The following is a 26,429-nucleotide window of genomic DNA, read 5'->3' on the forward strand; positions in this document are numbered from 1 at the left end:
TTTGCCAAGATAGATCTTCGGATATCCTGGTACCGCGGTAAGCCAAGCTCAATGAAGCTTCACTTAAAATCATTCTCGATATCGCGCGTGTAACTTATACGAGTAAAAGTATACCGCTGGAGAACGCATTGCGGCAGAGTACCGCTCATTGCCAAATGTACCCGTTTTGCGGCAAATATACGTTTACGAGCGTACGTAGTATAACGGAACTAGAAAATGTCATTTTGCAATATTAAGATTCGATGCGGGAGAAATTTAGTTGAACCTAACTCGCCAAAATCTGCGTTTTATAGGAAAATTCATTTTTCACGTTATTTGATTTTATCTCACGTCCGCTTTACAAAAGTTTCAATATAAAACTTTTTATAAAATGCAAACGTGCTTTTGGGTGTATCACGTTTCTTTATATTATTTCAGAATAATACTCGTATTATTCCGAAAAATATTTCTCTTACACCTATGCAGTTATATGTTGCAAAAGAGCTGTGTTATTTTAAGTGCAGTCTATATAGAATAATGCGCGTGAGTGTCTATAGCAAATGCATATGCCATGTATGTTAGCATATACTAACACATATACGTGCGTCCCTAAGCATATATATGCTTAGGAACGCATATAATATATATACAGAGCATGCAAATGTATTTACGTAGAGTAATATATATACGTAGAGTGTGATGCATATATATATACGTGGAGTATGATGCAGCAGCCAATCCCGTTGTTGTAGCCAAGTTTTGGCTCGATTTGATAGAACCACATAATGCCGTTCCATGCTGCTGCGTGAAATCGAATATGATCACAAAAGAGAACACGATCATCTTTTATACGGCTAAAATAGAAAACGGGATGGTCGATATTCTAAACAGTCCTAAACAATCTGGTCTTGCGAAAAAACAAAATAATTGAACGTTAAATATTAAATATAAAAAGATTGGTGTTATTTTTCATCAAATATTATTTTTACTTGTAATACCAATTAATTTTAAATTAACTCTTTTAGCTAATACATATATTTCCAACTTGTTGTGTATAATTAAAGATTTTTCCGCGTTAACTTTTTATCGCCCTTAATTATATTCCGACGTCGGCGTCGCCTGGAAGCCGTTTTCTCACGGCGCGCTAGTCGTTTATTCAGCATCGGCGGTTAAGCGGATGCCGACCTTACGAAGCGAGATCACGCGCTAAAAGTGCTCTCAAGACGAGCGATGTTTCCCCGTCAGGTTTCGCGACGGGCAGAAAGGGAAAGAAATACGAGGGGAGGAAATGGTGATAGAAGTGGGTAGCGAGTTCTATATAACGGCACGGTGCATTGTCCTCATGGAAGTATCATAAAAGTATTGGGTGACTGTTTTATCGTCTCCGGCACCTCTCTTGTCGCAGTGGGAATCTAAGGAAGTCAATACATCCCCTTAGCGCGCGGGATCGATCGTCTCTCTCTCTCCCGTGTTCTTGGATCCGCGCGCGCGCGAGAGGGTGTTTCAGCGGATCGCACGTGAGACAGAAACGCATCTTTATAGCGTCGTATACAAACGCGCCGTAAGTCGGGTAACAGATATGCCCGAGTTGTTGATACTAAACATGCGCGAGGGACTCCCGCGATCCAGAAGATTTCCTTGTTTTTATGAGATCTGTACTTTTGCACGCGCATTTCTTTTGATGCGTGCCCATAAAAGAATCTAAACCATTGAAATTATTGGCGGAAAGTCCATGACTTGATTCTCGCGTTAACTTGTAAAGTCAAGGAGGTATATCGTGTGGCGAAAGGTGGAATAGTCTACAGTTAAAAAATATCAGTTTTAATGGCATTTAAATGGCATAAAAAAGATACATGTGCTTGTGTTCTTTTATTACGACATAACGTGTTGGCTACGTCGGGAGTTGACGTAATTAATCGCGACGCACGTTTCCTTCTGTGATTGTTCCCAGGTGGAGGAGGACTGGAAATACGTCGCGATGGTGCTCGATCGCATCTTCCTTTGGATCTTCACGATTACCTGCGTGGTCGGCACGGCGTTTATTATCTTCCAGGCGCCAAGCTTGTACGACACCACAAAGCCGATCGACATCAAGTACAGCAAGATCGCCAAGAAGAAGATGATGCTGTTGGGCATGGGCCCCGAGGAGGACTAGTCGACGATCCCGCGCGGCCCGGTGCCGCGTCCACAACGGCGGTCGAACTATCGTTGGTATCGTCGACGGCGTCATCCACGTCGTCGTCGTCGTCGCCGTCGTTGCCATTGTCATCACCGTCGTTGTCGCCGTCACCGTCGCCGTCGCTGTTGCCGTCGCCGTCGTCGCCGTCGCTGTTGCTGCTGCCGCCGCCGCCGCCGCCGTCGCCGTCGTCGCCGCCGCCGTTGTCGTCGTCACTGTCGTTGCCGTTATCGTCGTCGCTGTCGTTGCCGTTCCCCGCGGCCGCCCATCATCGAAACTGCCGATTTTCGCGTCGACGTGGAAGAGGAACCCTCTCTCGATTGCCGGTGCCAGAGACACGCGGTCCCGGACGACTCCAAGGATGGACATGCAAGTGAGGGGGATGCGATGGGACAAGCGGGTCACGAACGAGTGACCCATCCGGGGGTAAATCCGCGGAAGCGGGATTACCGTTTCCCCTTCTCGAAGAGGGCGGATCGGTTGAACTTTAGTCCGACTACCCCTTTGGGATGAAGATAAGGGCGTGCGACTGCATGGTACACGAGAGTAGTAGAGCGAGCTTTCGCGACAGAACGAGATAGCGAGAACGCGCGCATCTGTACGCGTGTGTCTGTATGTGTGAGACAGAAACAGAGCGTGAAAGGGAACGAGAGGGAGAGATTGAGAGAGAGAAAGAGAATGACAGGAGCGAGCGAGGTAGAACGAGAGGTTGAGCGAGAGAGAGAGAGGTGAAAAAGTGCCAAATACGCGAAAAACACGCGCACCGTATTTTTGTAAATCTGGTTTCATACGTAAGGCTAGAGTCGTGCGGCGAGACGTCGAACTGCCCGAACTGCCGATTTTATATAAGAAGACGTTTACAGCGCGAGGAGGATGCGTTACACACCGAGGTAACACACACGCATTCACACTATACATACGTATACATTGCACACGTTTGGCATAATACATATTACTTACATACATGTACCCAGCACCAACGTCGACCCCCGAACGCGGCATATTTATATATTTACACGTGTTTTGGGGAAGATCCGCGCGTCCATTTTTTCGGAATACCGCGGGTGGCATGGCGCGGAAAGACTTTTTTCGCGCGCGTATTCGTGTTGACACGGCGAAGGGGAATAATCCCTTTAAGGGAATCTGAATAAGTCTCCACATCTCTTCTCATCTCAGATTTCTGCTACCAAATTTTTTGTCTACATTCAAACCTAGTCTGTTCCCAAAATTATGCAATATTACCGTTAAATTTTCGTCCGACAAAAATAGTCAGAAATTTATGAAATCTGCCGATCTATCGACTGATTCCTCGTTGAATCATCGGCGTTTTTCTCTCGGCGGTAACGATCGGCACTCGATACGGATACCGATGTGCCGTTACCGACGCGAGAATAATCCGACATTCGAGTAATTTACACGAGCGGCCAATTATCGAAGCAAATTATCCAGTTGATCGATTATTCCGACGTATCGAGTGGCCTGGACAGCATTCAAGCGCCTGACGAGAGCGGCATGACTACCCGGAATAATTGATTGGCAAAATAATTTGCGCGTAGCGTCCACTCGCCGGCTTGTCCCATAATTAATGTCATTGATTAACGGCGATCTTTGGGCAGATCGCGTCCTAGGCGCCTCACCTTTGCCGTGTCACGCGCGCTATCCAAAAATCGTGAATAAGGAGCTGGGAGAGGGGGCGATAGAGGACGGAAGAGAATCGCGCGAGGAACAAGCATAAATATCGAGCAACAACCTTGCGAACAACTGCCAATTTTAGACGCGGTCGCTATCTAATCTATTTAGTCGTCTTGTAAGGGAAACGACAGCGGGATAAATAGCGTCGGTACGTGGGATAAAGGGTAGTCGATAACGTGACGGATGAATAGAACGGATAATGACGATAGGAGTATGCTGAGCATGCCAGAAAGTGGTTTCATACACGAGCCAGCTCGCCCACGTGCTGAAAGATTTCGTCGCCTTTTTCGGATCTTTTTTTATTCTCGTCCGAGATAAATTTTATTTTATACATCATTGACGATCATCAATACTTATGCATCTATAAGACAAATTTCATAATTATAAGTGATCTCATCGAAAGTTGCGTACATGACAATGATTCATGATTGATCGAATAAATAATCATGTCGCAGATAATTAATTGTGATAGTCCTCGCGACGCGCGGAACAAAGATTAGCGACGTCGATTTGTGGATACGATATCGATATTTGTTTCGGAAGAAGATTCTCCTGCTAACGAAGGTATTTCCCAATAATAGTTATTGTTTCAACCGAGCAATTCACGATTATTAATTTGCATCGTTAAAATCGACGAAGCGCGATGAACACAATTAATTATTAATCGCAATGTTGAAAAAGCGACGGATTCTAAAAAAAAAAGATGCGAATTAAAGGTACGTTCCTGCGCGCAATGCCGTTTATTAATTATCCCCGTGCATTCATCGTCATAAAACGGAGAGAGTTCCATTCTACTCGTATTTTATAAAGTACGAGCGGGTTGAAGCTGGCTCGTCCGGAGCCACGAACGTCAGTCGTGCGATCGTAATTCACCATTAATCTCTTCTTCGGCTTCCTCTCCTCGATCGCGGTTGCATCATCGATCGCGGCGCTGCGTGTAATTTCTTCTTTTTGCCGCGTGTACACCCGCAGAGATCAATACAGACCACGTATATTCGCGAAAAGACGAGAGGAAGGAAGAGAGAAAGAGGAACACATCCAGAGATGAGGGACGCAGGAAGGCTTTCGACGTGTACGTGTACGTGTATGTGTGCGTGCGTGCGTGCGTGCGTGCGTGTGTGTGCATGTGTTTTTGTGTGTGTATGCGCTCACATCGTCGCAATCGGTCGACGTAATCTCGTCGAGAGCGTTCCGACGTCTCTCACGGAAAGAAGTGGGGAGGCGAGCGTGGGGGGGGGGGGGGAGAGGAAGAGAGTGTTAACAGGAGCCGAAATGACGCGGCGGGAAACGCGAAATACGAGGAGGATACACCTACCCCACCACGGGCGGGGGATAAGAACGCGAGCAGAAGTTAAAGATGACACGGTTTCGGATAGTTTTCCCGCCGGAGACGAGAGGGAAAAGAAGCGAAGAGGCTCCGGGGGCGGGGATGGGGAGGGGGGGGGGGGGAAGCGGTGATGGAAGGGACGAGAGGACGGAGAAGAAGAGACACAGGACGTAATTAGAGCCGCTGGAGATTAAACACACACGAGCGACCGCGCACACACGTACACGGGCACACACGCACACACGCCCACGCACGCGCTTGACACAAATTCCGTACTCCGTACTCTCCGTAGGTACACGAAAGGACGCACTCTCTATCTGTACATGTGTACACGCAAATATACATACATACAATACATACATACATGCATCCACACATACGTGCGTACACACACGTACGTACGTACACATTGTTTATACGCCGACGAGAAGCAGACGAGAGGGAGGCGAGGGCCAAAGGGGGGGCTGTAGGGTGCTCTCGCGTGGCCCTCGCCGGCGATATAATAATCAATTTATTTGCTCACGTAAAAGGTAACGGTATAATATATTTCATATATGTGCATAATAGGTGTATAAAGAGATTAACTAACACTAATTGATTAATTGTACAATCCGCGAGAGATAGGGGAAAAAGGGGGCGGAAGAGAAAGAATATGGGGGACATTCCACTCGCCGGACCGCGCGAGGGGCGGCGGGCGGTGTTGTTGACGATGCTTGTGACAGGTGGAACATGAGGTTTGGTGTTGCTGTCGCGTATATAGATCGCCAGATAGCAGATCAAGATACACGTGTCCTGATGCGGAAACGCGAGTGGTGAGAGGGGGGGGAGGAGGAAGTTAGGCAAATCGATCGAAGGAGCCGGATTAGCGCGCTGGGACTCTCCCGTGACAGCGAGAGGACAGCTCGCGAGGACGAGGGACAAAGTGACGAGAGGGGCAGGGGGAGGGGGAGCGAAGGACGACGAAACGGAGGTGGCACGATAAGGGGATGAGGGACCGAGGAGATGCGCGGAAGCTTCGATAATCATCGCGTCAGTTCTTACCGATCGCCGAGGGGATTGACTTCGTCCAACGTGGAAGCGGCAGCCAGACTACCTTGGCAATTAATTAACGGAGCAGCAGCGTGGGATGAGGGCAACGGAGGGATGAGGGCAGCCGTCGACAGGGTGGACGAAACACGCAGCACCGAGTTGCCGCGCGCGGAGAGAAGAAAAGAACGGAAGGAGTGAACGGTGAGGTGAGGGGAGAAGAGAGTGGCGCGATGAACAATGGCGGGTGAGTCGACAAAGCGGCCGTGAAATCGCTGATGTCCGGCAGTCTCGCGATCGGTTAACCGCGAGGGGGATAAGTAACGTGTTATCGATAACGTGTCGTTGGCGGGGAGATCGGGACAAATCGCGTAACGACCGATTTTCGATGACGACGGTTTGTTTAACTTATCTGACTGATGATCCTAGAAACTAATTTTCGAACAAAGCGAACGTAATTGATCGTTCAATCTATTCTCGTCTAATTCGTGTATTTCGATGCGCAAGCATTAGATTGATTGATTGAGATTAATTATGGAATATACGTAATTTCTAAAGTCTTCTCTGTTCGTAATAATTGTAAAAAAAGAATCGGTTCCGCTTTTAAAGGGATAATCCATCGCGTGCAACGTAAGAATTAAAATTACTTTGTGGATTTACCGTCCTACTTTTCCATTATTTTTGACGTCAGCGATAAAATAATTCTTATCAGAATGTTCTCTCCTTTCCGTGGACGGTAAAAAATTATGTTACGACACAGACACAGATCGTTATTTGTACCACCTCTAGTATGTACAACCAATGTTTCGACTCTCAGGACCAGACAAACGTTTGTCATCTCCTCCCCGCGATTTTATTTCATCCGAATTTGATCGGTGGTTCGCGCGATTGCCATCAAATCGGCGGATTTATCTTGGCAGCCGGGTATTTTAGGGCCGCGTCAGTGCCACGCTGATTTGTTATGAACGCACGAACGCGTTCGCGCGATCGAAGTGAATAGTGGGGAAAGGGAAAAGCGTTACGGGTGCCCTGCCTCCGCGTTGCACGTTACGTTAAAACGGCGTTTGTCACACGTGAGCGACGCAAAGCTCATTTTCGTGGCGGCCTGTGTTATCGAAAATTGGTCGAAGCGAGAAAGGGCAGGGAAATGGTGACGCGGGGAGAAAGGGGAAGAGAGGCAAACGCAAAACGATCCGATTCCCCGTCTGCGGCCGTAGTTAATCGATCGATACTGCGTGGCTGGAACACGAGCCGATAAAGCGCGCGCCAACGACCGTTACGATAATAAATAAATATTGATTATCACGCGATATATATATATATATATCTAGGGGGGATAGGGGGAGGCAGTATGAGATGCCTCGCTTCTCATCCTTTACAGCTCGCATCCCGCCGCTATTCTCTCGAGCGATAACCGTAGCCAACGGTATAATTGCGATGCACTCGTAATGACTTTCCCGACGAAGGAGAAGAAGAAACGGAAGAAAGGAAACGGAGGATGATGGCGACAATGGTAGCGACGACGACGAGGTATATATTGTTAGTTATAGAGCGCGGTTAGATACAGGCCGCTCGTAATCGGTGATAATTGACCACAACGCGCACGACGATGAGCGACATGTACATAGAAGCGAGAAGAAGAGCGTGGCGTTGCTGGACCTGGAAATCCGCGATTGCGAGTCACGCGCTGAATCGAATCCCACGAAAATCCGCAGATCGATCGCGTCGCCTCGACTTTAGCGCGATAGGCAAGCTCGATTATTATTATCGTAGATTCTTGTTGTAAAAGGAGAAGCTGGAGTCTTGGCGCAGTTGTAAGCGCGTATAGGTATTTACGATAATTGTAAGTATTATCGAAAGGTGTATAACGGACGCCAAGCACTTTCACGTTAAGCTGTCCTAAATGGTCGGGGAGTTTGGATTGTTGTAAAGTTATATAAAAGTTGTGTAACTGAAGTCTATCGGAATCGAACGAACTTGGAATTGAGTTGATATTTACACAGCTGAATTGTTAATGTTGTATTAAATTACTCGATTGTTGTACATTGTTGCACAATTCGCGGCAATGTTATATCCGGCGATGTCAAAGGAGCGAATTCAAATAGCGACGATGAGCCAGTTATTTGAAACGCAATCTTGCGCAATTATCGCACAGAGGCATTTTCTTCGTTACGTTATTTTATCGGATCCTATATAGATCACTCTACGGGAATCGTGTACAGTTACGTAAAGGCTATATAACTCGACCGTGTAAATCGTGGAATCGTATATAAATATTAAAACGCTATCGATCGCGCGCATTCGTCATCGTCAACAAAACGCGTAGACGGTCGTGTCGGAAGAGTGAAGCGCCTTTTCGTTCCTTCCACAAAATCACTTCACCCCGTAAACGCTGCCAGAAAGCCCCAATCACGCGTCTTCCTGTAATCGAATTATTACTCTCGCTCTACTCCCGCGTTAAGAAAAATAGGTAACGAAAGATTCACGTGCGGAAATGAGACAAACGTTCCCGGAGTTTCTCGATAATTCCGACGATTGGAGATTTGACGGAAAGCTCTACCTGTAACTCAAGCGTCGCTTCAGATGAGCGACTTCCTTCAGCATTTTTGACGATTATCGCTTTCTCATTTCATTATTGTCATGTCTCTATGTTCTTATTTCACATGAACTTTAACGTATATAGAGTCTTAATTTGAAGCGTTCTCTGATTGCAGTATGCAGCTTCGGAAAAATTGCAAAAAAGGACTGCAACATTTAAATTTTAGCAAAATCGAATGTGCCCCGTTGTGTATTGTAAGCACGAAAGTGTGTTACAATTAACAGACATTTCTACACGCCAATCATCACAATTGTATCGCAAGACAATATATTGCCGACCAAGGCCGTTATCTATCAGGGGAACGAATCGGGTCGCGAGATAATTGCGATTGCTCCTCGAAATCAGTGATTTTCCGTTTTTATTTGTCGTTCGCCGCTACCTCTGTCATTTTACACGTTTCGCGCGTCCAGGATAGTTTCATTACACTCGCGCCCTAGCTCGCCGATATAATTGAATTTTTCAGTCACCTCAGCCTTTGGCAGAAACGTGATTCATTAGTAGTGCAAACGGCGATGGAAAATTAGGACGGGCGTGCAAGGTAAACGAACGGACGAACGAACGAACGAGCGAACGAGCGAACGAACGGACGGACGAGGGACGTGAGCACGTGGCTTAGATAAGTAAGTTCTGATTTCGTGCTCCGCGACCGACCGAAATTTCAGAGATTACGTTTTGCGTGGATTTTCTCTTCCGCGTTATTTTCTCTTGCTTGATTTATTCTCGCTGTTTCGCTCGTGTAATGGAATGAGAGCTCACGGACAGGTCTCGATTAATAAAATTATTTTAATATATAATCCAACTTTATTGCGCGGAAAGAGTTACGGATAAAATGTAATGATGGAATCCGTCGGTAATTTTGTAATTTAACGCGATCGATACGGTTTTTCATACTCGATTGTTTATCGAATGTTGTGCCGCTAAATTATAGCAGTTAGGACTTCGAATAATGTCGATAATGAAGGTGTAAATATTATTCTGTACGCGAATTTATGATTCAAAAATTAGACTTTAGCAGATTTATTTCTTACTGTAGTTTTATTAGTTATTGATTAATCGCGTAGGTAAAGTCATTATTATTTATATTTATTTCTGTCTTTGGTCATATACATTTCGTTCTGTTGTTTGCGAAATCGCCGCAAGTGCATCGGCCCGGATCTTTACAAATGTGATGCAGTTTGGACATGCTCCAAAGTCTCTGCTGTGTTCTTGCATCCCTAGATTTACACATAGAACGTGGAGTCATCTCGTCCGCAGGATCAATGAAGAATACGAGGGCATGTATGAGTACGGTAGCGCTCGTAGTTGTCTTTGATCGTTTAGGAAATTGCATCGCAAATTTCATTTTCGCAATGCCTGAGAGTATTACGTATGTGTACAGAGTTTGCCGCGCATGCTGTCTGCGTATGTAATATATAAGCGGATGAAGAAGATATATAGGTCACAGCTTCGCGAAATTTTATTTGCCTCTTGATTTTTCATCTCTCGTTATATTTCGCGATATCGACTGCTTTGAATCGCATTGGAATACGAATCGAAAAAAAGTCATTTGTTTGACGATCAGTTGACAGTCAAATTATAAATCAGGTAATTACTAATTAATAGTCGAATTATAAACGATACAAGCTTGAGACCTTTCTCGAAGTTGTAGGGGGAACGTAAGTAAATAACAAGATCTTATTCTTCGCTTACTTCGAAGTAAAACTTTACTTCAACTCGATTATACCGGGATATTTAATTATTGAAAATTAAGGGACTGAAAATGGCGCCCAATTAAATTTTCGCCGAGGGCGAGTACGCCGAGGAATCTGGTAGCCAAGACAACGGGGGCGCGACACTTGAAGTATCAAGTACACCCAGGCGGCTCAGATTTGCTGTTCACCATTTAACTTTGGAACGCAAACAAGTAAATGATCGCGGTAACGTAAACGCGGTAACGTAAACGAGGGGCGGTCGAAGGCGAAATTTCTTTCGATAAAAAACATCCAGAGGGACGAGGCTAAAAGGGAAATCTATCAGTCCGAAAAAAATGAATAGTAACGGATAGTAATTTTGTACCACTCTGTAACTCTGTACACGTGCTGGCGCGGTATGGTAGCTCGATATTATTTAACAGACGGATCATGTGCAGCGTTAAATTGCGCTGTGATCATCAACGCGTGCATTCAGAGGAGACAACGGTTGAATAGCAATTGAATCGCTATCGAATCTGATTCGTCGAATGTAGGGGTACATGTCAATAACATTCAATTGCCGTGCGATCGTTCTCGCCGCTGAATGCATCCATCATTGAGCTTTAATATCGGCGCGCTTAACGAACTTACAAACGCGATATATCTTATTCATCCGTTCGCACTCGCGAGGTGAACGGAGGAAGAGAGACGACGAGAGGATACAGAAATAACGGGCGCGTTCGCGCATCGCGCAAAAAACCCGTCTTCCTACCCTTGAAACTCTTATTTTCTCGCAGCCCACACGCAATCCGCGAACAGTCGGATTACATTATTATAGCATATTGTATCACGTGAAAATATTAGAGATTGTATAAACTCGTGTATATACGTGCGCGCAAGGAAGTAGGTCGTTAAGTAGAATAATAAATCATAAGGAATATATATATACTTCGCGCGTAAGTAATTTTAAGTAGACTTCTTTGGATTGTGGCCCACACGCATGTAGAGGAGACATTTACTGTCGGAACGTGCGTGCGGTTATTTTTAATCATCGATTCGACAGTCTGGTTCTTGGAAACGTTTGAAGCAAAATTCGGCGAGTTAAACAGTTTACGGGATTAAACGGCCGGACATAATTCTAATAATTACTACAGAATCATTATCGATAGTGATTTATGAAAAAGCGAAACAATTAGCCAGAATGGACATTCGGCGCTAGCAAAATTGCAATAATCTTTCGTCAGTAATAACCACAGAAATTTGGTATACTAATATTTGCTGCAATAACAATTTGCGCGTGCTATGCAAAATGTTGCAATTAATTCTAAATATATCGTGACATTGCAGACTTAATGTACTGTGTGTGACGTGGTCGAACCTGATTTCGAAAGCTAATCGATTTAAATGAAATACTCTCTCGGAAAATTATTTTGTAATATTTCTCTCTTTTACATTCACAAGGAAAAGAAACAAGAAAATAAAATTTGCTTTGAAGTTATAATATGTGCGACGATATATCCTCATATTATGAATAATTTCAGCTTATATTTAGCTTTATATTAAATATATATATGACTTTTTGATTATTCAATTGAATTTTCGCACACACAATTAGCGATAAATCTAATCGGTCGTGTAGCTAGTCGAATTATCTTACAAGTCAAAGATGTCTTAACGAAGAGAAAGATGTGTTATTGAGAAGTCGTCACGTAAGGAAAATGTGGGCCACAGTCACAAAACGCTCAATGAAACAAACATTTATTATCAGAAGCTCAAAGAGTTCCGCGAAGCATTCTTGTCTGGCCGATCTCGGGGTGATCTGAAAACTGTGGAATGGAGAAAAGAGTTGTCATAATGGAGATTGGCGTTTTGCCTTCGCTCGGCGAACATTATTTATCACTAATACTTTACGGCGTATTGGAAACTTCCGTGATATTTTCCGTGGGAAAAGGTGTGCGGGAAGAAAATTGAGGAAAAGGAAGAAACGGAACATCGAAAAGCTCGAGTTGTTCATAGACATAAATGGACGAGAAGAATAGAAAAAATTGCGACTTTATTTATGTATGTAAAAATTTTTTATTTTCGCCGCTACAATATTTTTGCTTCATTTTGCATCATTAAATGACGCGTTTGCTCATAACTTCGTCGGGTTCGGTAAATCGATAGTACAGCTTATTTAATTGTCTACCATTAAGCAGAGCACGTTGTAATCAGAAATACTTTCGATTCGATTAAAGGTTCTCTTAAAGTAACAAACTCCTTTTCTTCGATATTTTCTTTCGTGTCATAACTTATTAATTAAATGACAAAACTTATTAAATTAGTTAAAAGAAGAGAATGACGCAATTCTCTTTGACTACTTTGGCAACATTTTATTACAGTGATAGCTCTTTTTTATTTATATACGTCACTATCAAATTTATACAATACAATTAAAGAGAAGAATTAATCGACGAACCACCTAAACTTTTTTGTCGCTCGGAAATCTACGAAAGTTTCCGTACACATATTCATAGTCATTTTTTTTCTTCCCGATCCACCACTTTTATATGCTGATACAGTTTTTTAAGAGAAGTAGTCGCTCTAATCATATTGTACAATCAAACGTCGGTATTCAATTTGATGGATTATTTACGATTCTCTCTCATACGAACGAATAGTCGTAATATATTGTTTATGAGCTTAGGAAAAAGATTGATAGAATCTAGAACCATAAAATGAAAATAAGAGAGACATCCACATAACACGCTTATATGGATATAGCCGAGCTTTTCATGGCACTCGCTGAGAAATCCGAACTTCTTTTCGGAATTCGTAAATTTGTTTCATGATACGCGAACGAATCCGCGTTATGCTCACATAAGTCTGGCTCCTCTTCCGGCACGAGATTGTATCGCGACTGGTTAAATATAATAAAGCGAACAAAATGTTACTGATGTCGACAGTACGTGCCAACGCAGTAATTACATCGTGTAAGTTTTTGTCACGTGAATGTTTTGTAGAGCTATAACTTGCGCGGCATTTTCGCACGAGGGAGGAATGCGGCGTTGAAAAAAAAAAGAGAAATTTCGCTCTAGGATGTAAGAAACAATTCCAATTAACGAATGAAGATTAATATTTGTATATAAATACCATCATATGAAATGTTTCCGTTTTAAGGATTCGCACGTATGTTTCATAATCAAAGGTCTCCCTTCATATTTTTCTTAGTAGTTTTATTCGAATAGAAACTAATCTTTTATATCTAATATGTAAAGTGTAACGATTGCTACGTTATCCTTAGAGACGCCGTAAACATTTCCATTTATTGAAGCAGTCGTATGCGAAGAGCGAAGTGCGAAGGGGTTTATTTGCGATAATCGTGCAGCGATGAAACGGTCGCAACGAGTCATTCCTCGCTCGTTCCTCGAAAGGGCGTCTTCGAATTAAGATGAAGCGTCTTTGAGCGTCGTCCTCTCGCGCAATCTTTCGCGACGAGTATCTTTGAGACCGCAAACGTAGCTCTCTCTCTCGAGAACGCAGATCGTTAACGAGGCGAGGCGTCGATCAAGGCGGACACTTAGCAGAGAATTACTATCGTATGTCTTCCTGTAAGTACCCTTCGACTTTATGAGACTCTTTGTGCGCGCTCGCGCCAATTACCCGGAGAACTATCGAAGAATCGTATCCTTCGCGGCGGCGAAGGTGTGCGGTGGGGAAAACGCCGGGGAAGCGTCAACGATGAGAGGCCGACAAAGTGATTCTTCTTCCATCGCTTCGTCGCGAGAGAAGCCTTTTTGCATAATTCCCGTTTGCATAATTCCTCTTCGCCCTTCCTCGAGTGACTCTCGCAATTGCGTTCGATCGCGACACCGAGCGCAATGCACCGCCGGATATTTTCGGTGACAAGAATAATGACCAACAGTGCCGACAGACCGTCGCACCCGCGCCGCGCCGCCGTGACTCAGATCTGGTCGGTGAAACGTTGCGAGTTACATGTCGATAGGAACATGTGATAAAAGTGGACTGGAGTTACTTTCCTCGGAGTCATCGATGCCGCGACCGTAATTCGGAATTATTCCGAAAATGAGTTGGCAAGAAACGAGAAAGAAGAATGATACATCTATCTAATTTGATTTGTTGTTCGTTTCTTGTTGCCTGAATGAAGATCTGAGATTAAGGTAAACCGCCGTGCATGACTGCTCAACATGACCGTTTGGATGATGAGAGAGCTCCATTAAACGCGAGCGCAATAGTTTTGATGTTGGTTTTAGCTTGAAAGACATATTTACTTAACGGTTGATTTACTTATGCTTCCACGGAACTTCGAATGGAGCTGTAACTCCGCGCTGCAAGTAAATAAATTACCTATACCTAACCCCACATAGAGAGGGACGAAACATATTATTCCGTTGAAGTAAAGGCTACTTAAAGCAGTCACAACAATTTAAGACAATTAACTCTCTCTCGGAGAAAATAACGAGGCCAAAGAGCACAACGGAAACTAGATTTGCTTTAATTCAAGAACTTCCATCCGGGATTAAATTTAAGCAGTCCGGGTATAATCAGCTTGAAGAGGAGAGGAACAAACGCCGGTCCTGAGCAGGAAGTGGATTCTTCGTCCACTCGGGCTCATCCCTCTCCACCGTTCGTCGAAACGTTCGCTCGAGAAGCGAGACGCGGAAAGGGAGCGCAGCGAAATTCGCGAAGCAAGCGTCGTTTCTTCTTCCGCATCGCCGCGCGACGTTTCTCCGCCGAGATCACATTCGAGAACCGGAGATATAAACGCGCGCGATAATCCACGCGCCGCTGCTCTGTTTCAGCGCCAAGATGGTAACCGCTCTAGAGCTAATCGAAGCAAACTCGACCAAAACGCACAGACTGCCGAAATAGGGAATAAACGAACCTTTTTTTCTTTTGTACCGCCGATCGGGGCGCGCGAGTCGCGAGGAGAGAGCCGAGAACCTGTAATCCGACGCCAACAATTACAGAGAGTATTTCGACCAAGACACCAACTGCCTATATTTCGAGGGTACCATCCTTCCGTGACAGAGCTTCGAAGGTCGGAGAACGGCGGTAGAAGATATCGCTCACGACGCCGTCTCGATCCTCTCCTTCGAGCCCCTTTACGCGCTTCCTCAGGAGCGGGAGACGGTCGAGGGGACGTTCAAGTGGACGCAAAAATGTTTCCTCGCGTCGAAACGACACGCTTTGTCGCGCGCTGTTTATCCTCGTCGATACACGAATATTTTCCCCTCGAATTTCCTCGGCGAGCGTTTCGTCGGTCGTCAAAGGCGGGGAGCTTTCGTCAAAGATGTTCTCGCGACATCGCCCGTGGCTGCTCGACGACGTCATTCAGCGATCAGAAAGATTTCCGGCGCGAGCAAGACGGAAGAACTCGACGTGTCGAAGTCGCTGTGGATCGTAACGCGTCAAAAATCACTGCCGCGGGCATACAGAGTTTCCTCGAACTGGGGGAACGTACGTGCAGGCCGTGCGTCGATGTGCATCGCGTGTGTAAATAAATAAACGTACGCCGCACGGGAATCCCGGCGTGAAAACAGATGCGACTCGCAGCCAAGCAGATTCGCGCAATTGAATTATAATTCTACGACAGCGTCCGGTTGCGGTGCCGGAGCGCGAAAACACATGAGAACCGCGAGCGAAAAGCCCAACCGGCGTAATAAGACAAAGGGACTTTCTTCGAGCCTCTCTCATTTTTTCGTGCCGCGCGAAAATACGTCGGCCTGACGATGTGCTTCCTTTTTTCTTTTCCACCTGCGCTTTCGCCGCCGCGAGACACGAGGGCTTGTCAATGGCGTCGCTATTATTGTCGGTATAACCCGCTGTCTTTGTAATATGTACTGTCGTTGTTACGCGCTGTTTATACTGTTATCCATTGTCGTCGCGTCGCCGGCTTTCCGACGCGTTCCGACGACGGGCGTGTCCAAAGGGCGGACGTGAATCGCGCCCGGTCCTCTTGTTGCCAACATTTCGCGACTCGCCGATTTCGGTCGCACGTCGCACGCAAACGTCACTTGAGACTTGCAATATTCATGCGTGACTATCAGCCTGGTACGATTCGCCGAACGCGTGGACGCTTTTCAGAACGGTGGCACGATTTAACCGTGGTCAATCTGCGGTCGCGGACATGTATGGCGCGCCCGACGAATTCCAGTCGTTGTACTACTGTAAACCGCGAGACACCGTATGTGCGTTCAGCTGCACGCACGCGTGTACGTCGTGTGTCTCTCGCGCTTCCGTTCCGATTAATTGTTGACATTTCGTTTAACGTATAATGTATTGTAACGATTTAACGAGGCCGCCAGAGCCGTAAGTGGACAGCAAGAAATTTCCGCGCGCGTCGTTTTTAGCAGCGCGAATTAAAGACTGCGTGAAAATGACCGAAATTCCGATAACTCGGATATATCTCTCCGACCGAGAACCGGGTTGAGTACAATTCGCTGTACGTGGATATATATCTTTAAATGTGATTATTTAAGCAACGACAGGGCCGAGCGTGCGACGTTCTTTTGTGCGTTCGAAAAAGTATACGTATTCGTACGCGCGCGATTAATCGGAATTTCGTCGGCATTGTTGGAATGTTGTGGATCACGAGAGCGATCAATGGCGGATCGATAGGATGGTAGGATGCTGCGCGCGTGTGTTGGAGCGCGATTAGGAATAGGGATTAACGTAATCGAGAGAGACGGCGAAGGGCGAGGCGCCGCGCCGCCCACCTCGCAGTCGCCGAGTGGACATTTCCGGGGACTCGATGGGAGATCTCTCCAAGTCCCTTCGAGCGATCGAACGGATTTAATCGAAATCTTTGCTCAACGTTGTGTATGTGTTATTTAAACGCTAAAACGAAGTTATTCTACAGTCGAAAGATTGAGCTGCAAAACGCGGCCGTGGACGTCGACGGGGGATGAACGTTTCATCACACCGACCCCGAGTGTGCACGAGAGCCGAGAGGGACATTGTTATCATTTTATCGGGCCGACACATGCCGACCCGTTTGTAAATTACACGCGACATAGTGTACGTACCATCGGACGCGACGAGGCCGTGAAGTCCGAGAGGTGGATGGGAATATTAGACAATTAAAACGTAAAGATAGCGGTATCGCGACGTATTAATAATTGTAATAAATGAACTATATATATATATAAGAGTAAAACACGAAAATACCGTAACGTTAAGAATAATAAACGCATAGTAATAATAGTGATAAATAGCGAATAATAATAACAATAATAAAAATAACGCGGTAATTATAATAAAAAGTAACGATGAAATTGAACAACAATATTAATAATAATTCTTACCCCTAGAGTGCTAATTAAACTTGAAGATAAGAAAAATATTACGACACACTGTTAATAATTATCGTAAATGACTATTAGTAAAGGAAGAGGAACTCATATAAAACTGATAGTATTGTTAAGACAATCAGACTTTTATTGCTCCGGCCACCAAGCAGGGCCATCCATGAATATTTGTTGCCGAGTGTTCGCCGGCGGCGAACGATGAAGAGAACACGGAAAATATATCGTCCCCTCCCCCTTTTTTTCTACACGTCCTCGATGTCGAAAGAAATACGGAAGCAGGAGCGCGAACGGGCGAAAGTCAGGCTAACGAGAGAAATGAGAGCAAGTGGAAGAGGACGAGACAGGCCGGACCTTCGACGCACAGCCTCCTCCCCTGCACTCACCCAGCGCCACACATTTCTCGTTCGCGGCGGAAGAGAGAACGCAAGAAGGATCATACGGAGGAAGGGAGGAAGACCGGAAACGGAACGCGGCGGAGCAGACGAGGAGGACGAGGACGCGGCACGCGAGACGGAAGTACGCGAGTGTGCGTCGAGTGTGCCGCGGGACACCATTTTTGTACGCCTCACACATTTTCTACGATTAAACGAAACGCGAAAAAGAAGAAAAAGACTATATAAAAGAAAAAAAGCGGAGGGAGATTTATAAGGAAGCGCGCCGCGCCGACCGAGGATGTTCATCGCCGTCGTGGATTTTCGCGGCGATTCTACGCGGCGCCGGTGATTTTTTTCTTTCTCGCGCCCGCGGGATTCCCCGGGGGTGATTGGCGACACGCCGCCGTTCTCGGTTCTTCGCGGCCCGTTCCCATCAGCCGTTCCGTTCGAGCGGGCGTTCGCGGGCAGGCCGAAAGGACGCGGGAATGTGCCCGTGCATATTTTGCATCACACGCACACACACACACACACATACACACCCCATCCAGGCACACACACGCACATGTGTACACAGCCGTGTATCGGGCTGCAGTCGGGCGCTTTACCTCCGAATCGCCGACTACGCGTATCGCGTTAAGGAATTATAGCTCTCGAATTATCAACGGCTTTAACGGGTGGAACTTTAAGGAAAGAGCGAATCAGAACATCCTTTAATTGATTTCGACTTGGACTTTATTTGAGAAGTGGAGGTAGGATCTGAGGAATAACGTAACGCTTAACGAGGCAAATTGAGACGCTGTCGACGTTAAACGAAATGGAATCTTCGCTAATGGAAGACCCGAGTCCGGATGTTTGTAACTGAGGGAAAGCGTGTGATTTCCGATACACCCCCCATGCGTACACACACGCGTACACGCGTGGATCGATACGAACCTGTAGAAGGTCATAACGCACACCGAGCACTCGACGACACAAGTTAGAGATGATAAAGTCGATATTTTTCAGCGGGAATAGCTGGCGAAAATCGAGAATGCTTCCAACGAGAGATAGAGATGGCGAACATCAAACGTTTCCTAATGGATCCCGCCGTTCCCCAAAATAGATATGTCGCCATCTCTACGTGTATCCATACGCGATGGAACGGAAGTAGGCGATTTTACCGGAAACGACGGTCATTCGCGAATTATCGAGCCATTCTTGTTCGGTCACGTCACGTCGTTTCTCGCTCGCGTATGGGGAGTAGATTTTATGACCGTCGGAAGTCGGCGTGATGGACCGAAGGGATTTTTTTCGACTCGCCGATCGTCGATCGTTCAGCATTTTTACGACACAAACGCGCATAGATATTCCGATTCACTCTGTACGTACGCGATTCATATATACACAATATATATGTACATTTATATATATATATATATATATATACCGCGAGAAAGGAAGAGAGAAATCCTCCCTCGTCGCGTAGCGCTTTTCGCTTGGACGGAGGGCTTCTGAAACCAAAAGTAAGCGGAGGGGAAAGAACGGCGCGCTTTTTTTTAAGTAGAATAGGCCGGTCTCGATCGATGGACCGACGCCGAGATTCCGTGCACCGTCGCGTAATTTCGTCCGCGAATCTCGCAAGCGGCTAGCGATGATCCCGGACTAACGCCTGCTTACGGACGCAACGAATCGACGTTGCGCGTCGGTAATCGTCACGGGAGAGATACATCGGTAATTAGGAATCGCGGAGTCACGTTCGAGGTACGAGGTCACGAGTGTCAAGAGAGTTTTCTTCAGTCCTAGATACGAAAATTCCTTCCAGTCCATTTCCTTTTTCGCGTCCCGAAACATCCACGTGGTTTTAGGTATAAAGATGCCGTCACTTCTCTCGGACACGAAGAAGTTTAATTCTATTAATGCACATATCTTGCCTCACACTATAGCTGTAACATAGTTATTACGATCTCGCATCTTCGTTTACGCGACGCCGACGCACAGACACGTTACCGTAATATAACGTAAGTGGAAGGAGCGTCTCACTTTTTTTACACTTAGAGATAATTTAGGTTACGAGAAAGTTGACGGTGAATAATACGCAAACTTCTTTTGAGAGTGAGCAGGACTCGATAACCCGTTATCCCGTTGGTGTATCTCGCGTGCGAGGGTGTTGGTGCGCCATCGCTAGAAGGAGGCCAGTTTTAAACTCCCCCTTCGGGCCCTTCCGATCGAAACTCCGAAACGCGCTCCCGTTCTCCTTTCCTCTCTGCGTTCCGCGTTCCTTCATCCGTTTCCCTGATTCTTTCTTTTTTCTTTTCCTTCTTTGGCGATCTCGACGAGCGAATCGCGCGCTTCTTACGCTCGAGAGGCACGACTACGACGTTTACGTTAATTAGGTAACGAGATAACGAGCGTCTAAGGGAAATTAAGGATAAAATGCAGATAAAGAACGCATGTTATATACGTATATATACGTACATAGCCCGTACACACACGCGCGAGCGTGCAACGCGCGTATGCTCGCACACAGGTGTACCCTACTACACACACACATACACAGACACGCGGCCACACACACGAGTAACGTGTAATACATACGAGGAATAAGGAAGAAAAAAAAAATAACATACGAGCGTTTTGTTATATCCGTAATATGTAGGCGAACGTGTGTTAATAAGAGAGTAAACGTATCGAATCTACAGTTACATGTTTACGATAAAATTACGGGTAATTAAGAAATTCTAGATTTTTTCTAACTAATCGAATCGTACGGCGGACTCGTGCCAATCCTCTAGATTTACGACCTAAAACGAGATATACAAATGGAGATGAAGCTGTTATCCTATATATTAAGTCGGCTTGAAATATATTTCATTACGTGTATTTATCGAACGAGTGTTGCGTTCTACGTGCGTGCGTGAGTGCCCGCGCGTGAAAGAGCCCGTGAGAGAGTGATTCGTACGCGTGTGCATGCGGTGCGTGAGGGATACGTGGCGGGTTTGTGTGCGTGTGCATGTTTGCGTATGCGTACGACAAAATAAGCGGGCGAACGAAGAAGGTACGAGACGCCGAAGCGGAGAGATGTGCAAAGAAAATAATTTCATATAGGTAAGAGATATGCGCGCCGTGGGAAAAACACGCGACAGTGGCAAGAGCAGCGAAAGGAATCGTCAGGCGACCAATTAACGGCGCCTCTCATTTGCCTCCATTTAATTTCGCAGCTCGCGTCGGTCAGCCGCGTGTTTGATTAACGACGAAATTCATTTTGTTGGCATAGATACGAAATTTTAATCTTGTTTGTAGGACAATAAATGCTTTCGCAATTTAAACAAGCGAGCATATATGTAACCGAGTAATTACGAATTGCGAGGATATTACGTACGTTCTATGTATACTATTATTTACATCCCATCTTTTTGAAGTTGCTATATATTCAGTGATAAAAATCATCTTGGAAATATGTCGAATGAATTTTCAGAAAAATTGTGGATTATTTGTATCATCGCTGGCTGGGGTATGTAATCTCGTTATATTCAAGAGAGGATTAATCGCGTAAAACGGCACAAATCATAGGTTGTGCCATTTGCGATTCCGAAATACTGTAAGGCATTATTGCTTTGTTAATAGCTGCAAACAGCTTTTTCGCTGCTTATACGCTATTATATTTCATTCGATATTTTTGCGCTATCGACATGTGCGCAACATTAATGATTCTTATATATTATTTCGCAGTCACGGAAAATTGGCAATCAAAATCCATAGTGGGAACATTCGTGTTTTATTCATGAGATCATTGAAAATGTATGTGATCATGTGTAACAAGAATGGTAATTCTACATGTGCGTTAAATTTAGGAAATTTGCAATTGTGATAAATCGGCATTTAAACGACGAAATACCGACGGTAAAGAGCGTGCCAACTTTTAAATCAGTTATTTTGATGCGTCATTAAGCGTGATAAACGGAAATGCAAAAGCAGACGTGAAATTTATTAAATTTGTTTTTGCTGAAAATTGATTACAAGTAATTTTTTAAAAATTATAGATAATATAAGTACATGGATATTTTTTCTTGCTTTTAATATCAGATGCATATAATAATAATAATATAATTGGAAGATTGATTGAATCTAATAAGATTTTCAAGTTTAATATTTGTTAATTTGGTTTCTTCATTCGGTGATAATGCATTTTATACATCCAAAAAATATAATAATTTATATAATTACATTTCTTCAATTTTTTGTCGCATTTTTTTATTACGCTTAAAAGTCGTTTCGTTGATAATACACTTATCAAAATAAATGTGGCGATCATAGTCTTGATCCTTTTCATCTATCATTCTCTCATCTATTATTCAGTTGATCGATTCTGCACGAGTACACAAATTACATCGCCGTTTTTAATAAATGCGATCAACTCGATAAGGCGATTAACGAAAGTACACAGTAATATTTTTTAGGGACATACAACTTGTAATAAAAAGTTCGATGTTCGAGGAACAGCGTGAAAGAAAGTGGAAGATGCTGTTTTCTCGGCATTATTCCGGGGAATTTAAGAGACTGGGTCGCCGTATATCATCGTCGCGCCTGCGCCATTAAAGGGTTCATCTTTTTCTTTTTGCTATTTTCGATTTCATGACTACATCGAGCTCACGCCATCCGAGTCGCGTGTCGTCGCATCACTGCTACTGTCTCATTGTCGGTATAGTGTTTATATTATCGCTGTATAGAGAGACGAAGAGAGAGAATGAGGATGAGAAAATGAAGCGTTTAATTAATCGACGCCGTAACGAAAGAAGTGAGATAATTATTGCTATACATATGTATATACGGTGTGAAACGGAGGGAAGAGTTGCCAGGAGGGGACACGAAGGGGTTTAAAAGGGGGGGGGGGAGATAGAGAATATTTCTCACCGCCATTACTGGTCATTGCGGATCGTTATTATACGATTACGACGATTATTATTATTGTAATCGCTATTATCCTATTATTGTAACTATTATTATTATTGTCATTGAATATTATTAGCGAGGATTATTATCGTTCTGGCGAGTCGCGGTTCCGAGTGTACGAGTGTGGTGGAGGCGTAGAAAGGGGTTGCGTGAGGGCGAACGATAAGAGGAATGTACGCGGGACGAACAGCGATCGTGAGATTGTGAGGAGAGGTAAGGCGCGCGTGAAGAAGGAGGCGCGAAAATTTTTTGGGGAGGAGGGAAAATTTGTTTTAAATAAACAACGAATCACCGAGATTTCTACATTTTTGACATGCCGATCTCTCTGTCTATCTGTTTGTCTATCAGTCTGTTCGTCTGTCTGTCTGTCCGTCTGTCCGTCTGTCTGTCTGTCTGTCTGTCTATCTGTCTGTCTGTTCCTTGTGCGTCTGTTGTCTGACGTGTCTCAGAAACGAGTGCCACCTGCCCAACGTGCGTCTATTATGTTACTTGTTACTTGATCATTGCACCTGGCGCGACATCCGGGTGCGCGCGGGTGTACTTTTCCTTTACGGACGAGTTCCATCGAAGACTCGCCGGCGAACGTTCGCAAATCGCATCGACGAGTCTCGCAATTAAGCCCTCTCTCTCTCTCTCTCTCTCTCTCTCTCTCTCTCTCTCTCTCTCTCTCTCTCTCTCTCTCTCTCTCTCTCTCTCTCTCTCTCTCTCTCTCTCTCTCTCTCTCTCTCTCTCTCTCTCTCTCTCTCTCTCTCTCTCTCTCTCTCTCTTCCGCCAAATCGCGGGACGGTCGTCGTTGCGATCGTTGCGAATGGCTCGGTATTTGAATATCGGTGTCGGACTTCGTGATTTGTACATATTTATTGGCACAGCGCCGGTTAATCAGATCGGGGCTCCACGGTTTCTTATTCTTTCGATATTCGAGTACTCGAATTTGGCTCATTCGCGAATGTCGCGTCAGTTGCAATTTCGGTCCGGCGAGTCGGGATATCGGTTGGCTCAATAAACATATAAATAGTCTCATTCGAGATTGTCCAAATATCTCGATCACTTCAATCTCAATTTTGGGTTTTAGAAAATTGTTTCATAATTCGGTGATACCTTGCGGTACCAATGTTAACCTTGCGGATCTTCGTTTTTTCAGTGAGCTACAAATATATTAGAACAATTTGTGGCGTTAGATATCGGAACGTTAATGTCCGGCAGCATCCAGATATCGCGGAACGTTAGTCGCCACCGTTTAAGAAACGACGCGGAATTTTCGCCTTTGAATTTGCCGTGTGTTATCGATACGTCGTTATTCACACGTCGAAATACCCGAATTAACCGCACTGCGATCATCCGGATATCCCGAATTAATTCGAGTATTTCGACGAATCCAGCCAGCGTGTAATTCGAGCCCCCGCGAGCCTGATGCGCTGTCGATACCGTACGATAGACTGTATAGTAACTTTTATGACTTCTTTTATACATCCGATTTAGCGGTAGCGACGCCAAGTCGACGTGCCGGATGTGGCGTAATGTGCCGGCAGTGAGATCGCACGATCGCGAGGTGCGCGACGTTATTCCTCGCCCGTCGCCTTTGCCGAACTGCATTTGCGAGAACAATGGAGATGCGGAATGCGGCTGACACTTGCATCTCAGCAAGACACGTCCAAGTAAGCGATGAGATCTTGCGGTAAGACTGTTTTGTAAATAGATCTGCGGAATATATTTCATAAATCTGAAAACATACATATTGTCTTATTTAAAGAGGGTATTATTGTTTTATCTAGAAAAGGGAGAGATTCAGAAGAACAAAGAGAATCGTCATTATATTAATCATTAATTATAATTTTTTATATTAGACTCCATCGCGCAATATTTTCAAATGTTAAAATTAATAGTTATCGATTGTTAATAATTCGATAATTATTTTAATTACAAAATATAACAATTATACGTTATTTGTATATATAGTTATGACCATACGTTATATAAATTAGAGGAAACGTGAAACGTTACAATTTCTTATTTCTTATTCAACAAGGGTTCTAATCTCTAACATAAATTCAACAATGCCTACTTTGAATTGACACGACAGTAAATGCAGTTCGCACGGTAAATTCGGCAACGCGGAACGCCTCAGACGCGACAAGCGAATAAGAATTTCCAGCTCGTCGCATTCATCGAGAATAACGGACTGACGGGTTTGCTCGGGAATTTAAGCGCGTCAGAGTACACGGCGGTGCACGCGCGGTATTGTAATTCTCGTCGACAACGACGACGACGCTCGCTTCCGGCGATCGCTGCTGCCTGGGGAAGTCGGCGCTGGCACATCTCGGCGACGACGATCGTGTCGCGATTTATCCCGCGATTTGCGATTCCACGCGCGCCGCCCATATAACGCGTCGTCCGGCGAAACGACGGGGCTCGCCGGGGCTTAAACGGCAACGAACACATACACACACACGTACAGGTACACACACGCGCATGCAGCATGCACGTAGCGTACAGCTATACACCCGCACGTTCGTTCCTTCGTTGCGTTTTCCGTCGCGTTTCTTCCGTCGCTTCGTCACGAAACGCACACGCCGTCTCGCACAACGCATTTATGATCGAGCTCGCTCGATCTCGCTTCGAGGGGCAAATGGCACTTAAATCCGTCTATAATTTCTCACGTAATTCCGCTCCCGACTAAAGATCGAAAAGGCGAAAAGGGTAAGATAGAAGAGGCAGAGAGTTAGAAGAAAGGGACTGGAAGGACGTGAGTGAGTGAGAGTTGGTAGAATGTGCGAAAGGGAAGAATGATGTGAGAGAGAGAGAGAGAGAGAGAGAGAGAGAGAGAGAGAGAGAGAGAGAGAGAGAGAGAGAGAGAGAGAGAAAGCGGAAGCAGAGACGCTATATGTGTAAAATATTAATTACCTAATTACAAGGAGCCATTACTCTAACGGAAAGGAGAGAAGAAGAGAAACACTCACATGCATTATGTATGGATAAACTAAACTAATCTATTTGTAAGCTAACGTCTACACTCTACACAACTATCCACGTATGTAAAACGATTGAAATAACGAACGGTTAAAATTATTGTTTAAAAAATAATAAACGTATTGAAAAAAAAAAGAGAAAAGAGTCGCCGATGTCAATTGTCGCTCTCGCCTTGTACGTGTTCCGTTTCCCCCCTTCTCGTTAAGAACCGCGCCACCGAAAATCTGTGCGTACATGTACATATACATCCATCAAACGAGACCCGGGACCTGCCCAGTCATCGGCGTCTTTCTTCCTCCGGACGGGAAGTCCCCTTCGCGACAACTTTTATTGGTAAGGCACTTTATGAGAGGGGGAAACCCCTTATCGCGCAACGTAAA

At 45.0% G+C, this 26,429-nt stretch overlaps 1 protein-coding gene across 2 annotated transcripts in view; it reads left to right on the forward strand.

Annotated features, from left to right (window-relative positions):
• The window catches only part of Nachralpha1 (nicotinic acetylcholine receptor alpha1), a 158,535-nt gene extending 132,344 nt beyond the window's left edge, over positions 1-26,191 (forward strand). For both annotated transcript variants that reach the window (XM_071699909.1, XM_071699910.1), the window contains one exon: positions 1,931-26,191. In XM_071699909.1, the coding sequence (XP_071556010.1) occupies positions 1,931-2,134 (204 nt within the window). In that variant the 3' untranslated portion in view covers positions 2,135-26,191. The remainder of the gene's footprint in view (positions 1-1,930) is intronic.
• The last annotated feature ends 238 nt before the right edge of the window (positions 26,192-26,429 follow it).

The sequence above is a fragment of the Temnothorax nylanderi genome, unplaced genomic scaffold (genome assembly GCF_030848795.1).
Source record: "Temnothorax nylanderi isolate EJ_2023f unplaced genomic scaffold, tnyl_v1.0 TNYL_tig0020_pilon, whole genome shotgun sequence".
Classification (NCBI taxonomy): Eukaryota; Metazoa; Arthropoda; class Insecta; order Hymenoptera; family Formicidae; genus Temnothorax; species Temnothorax nylanderi.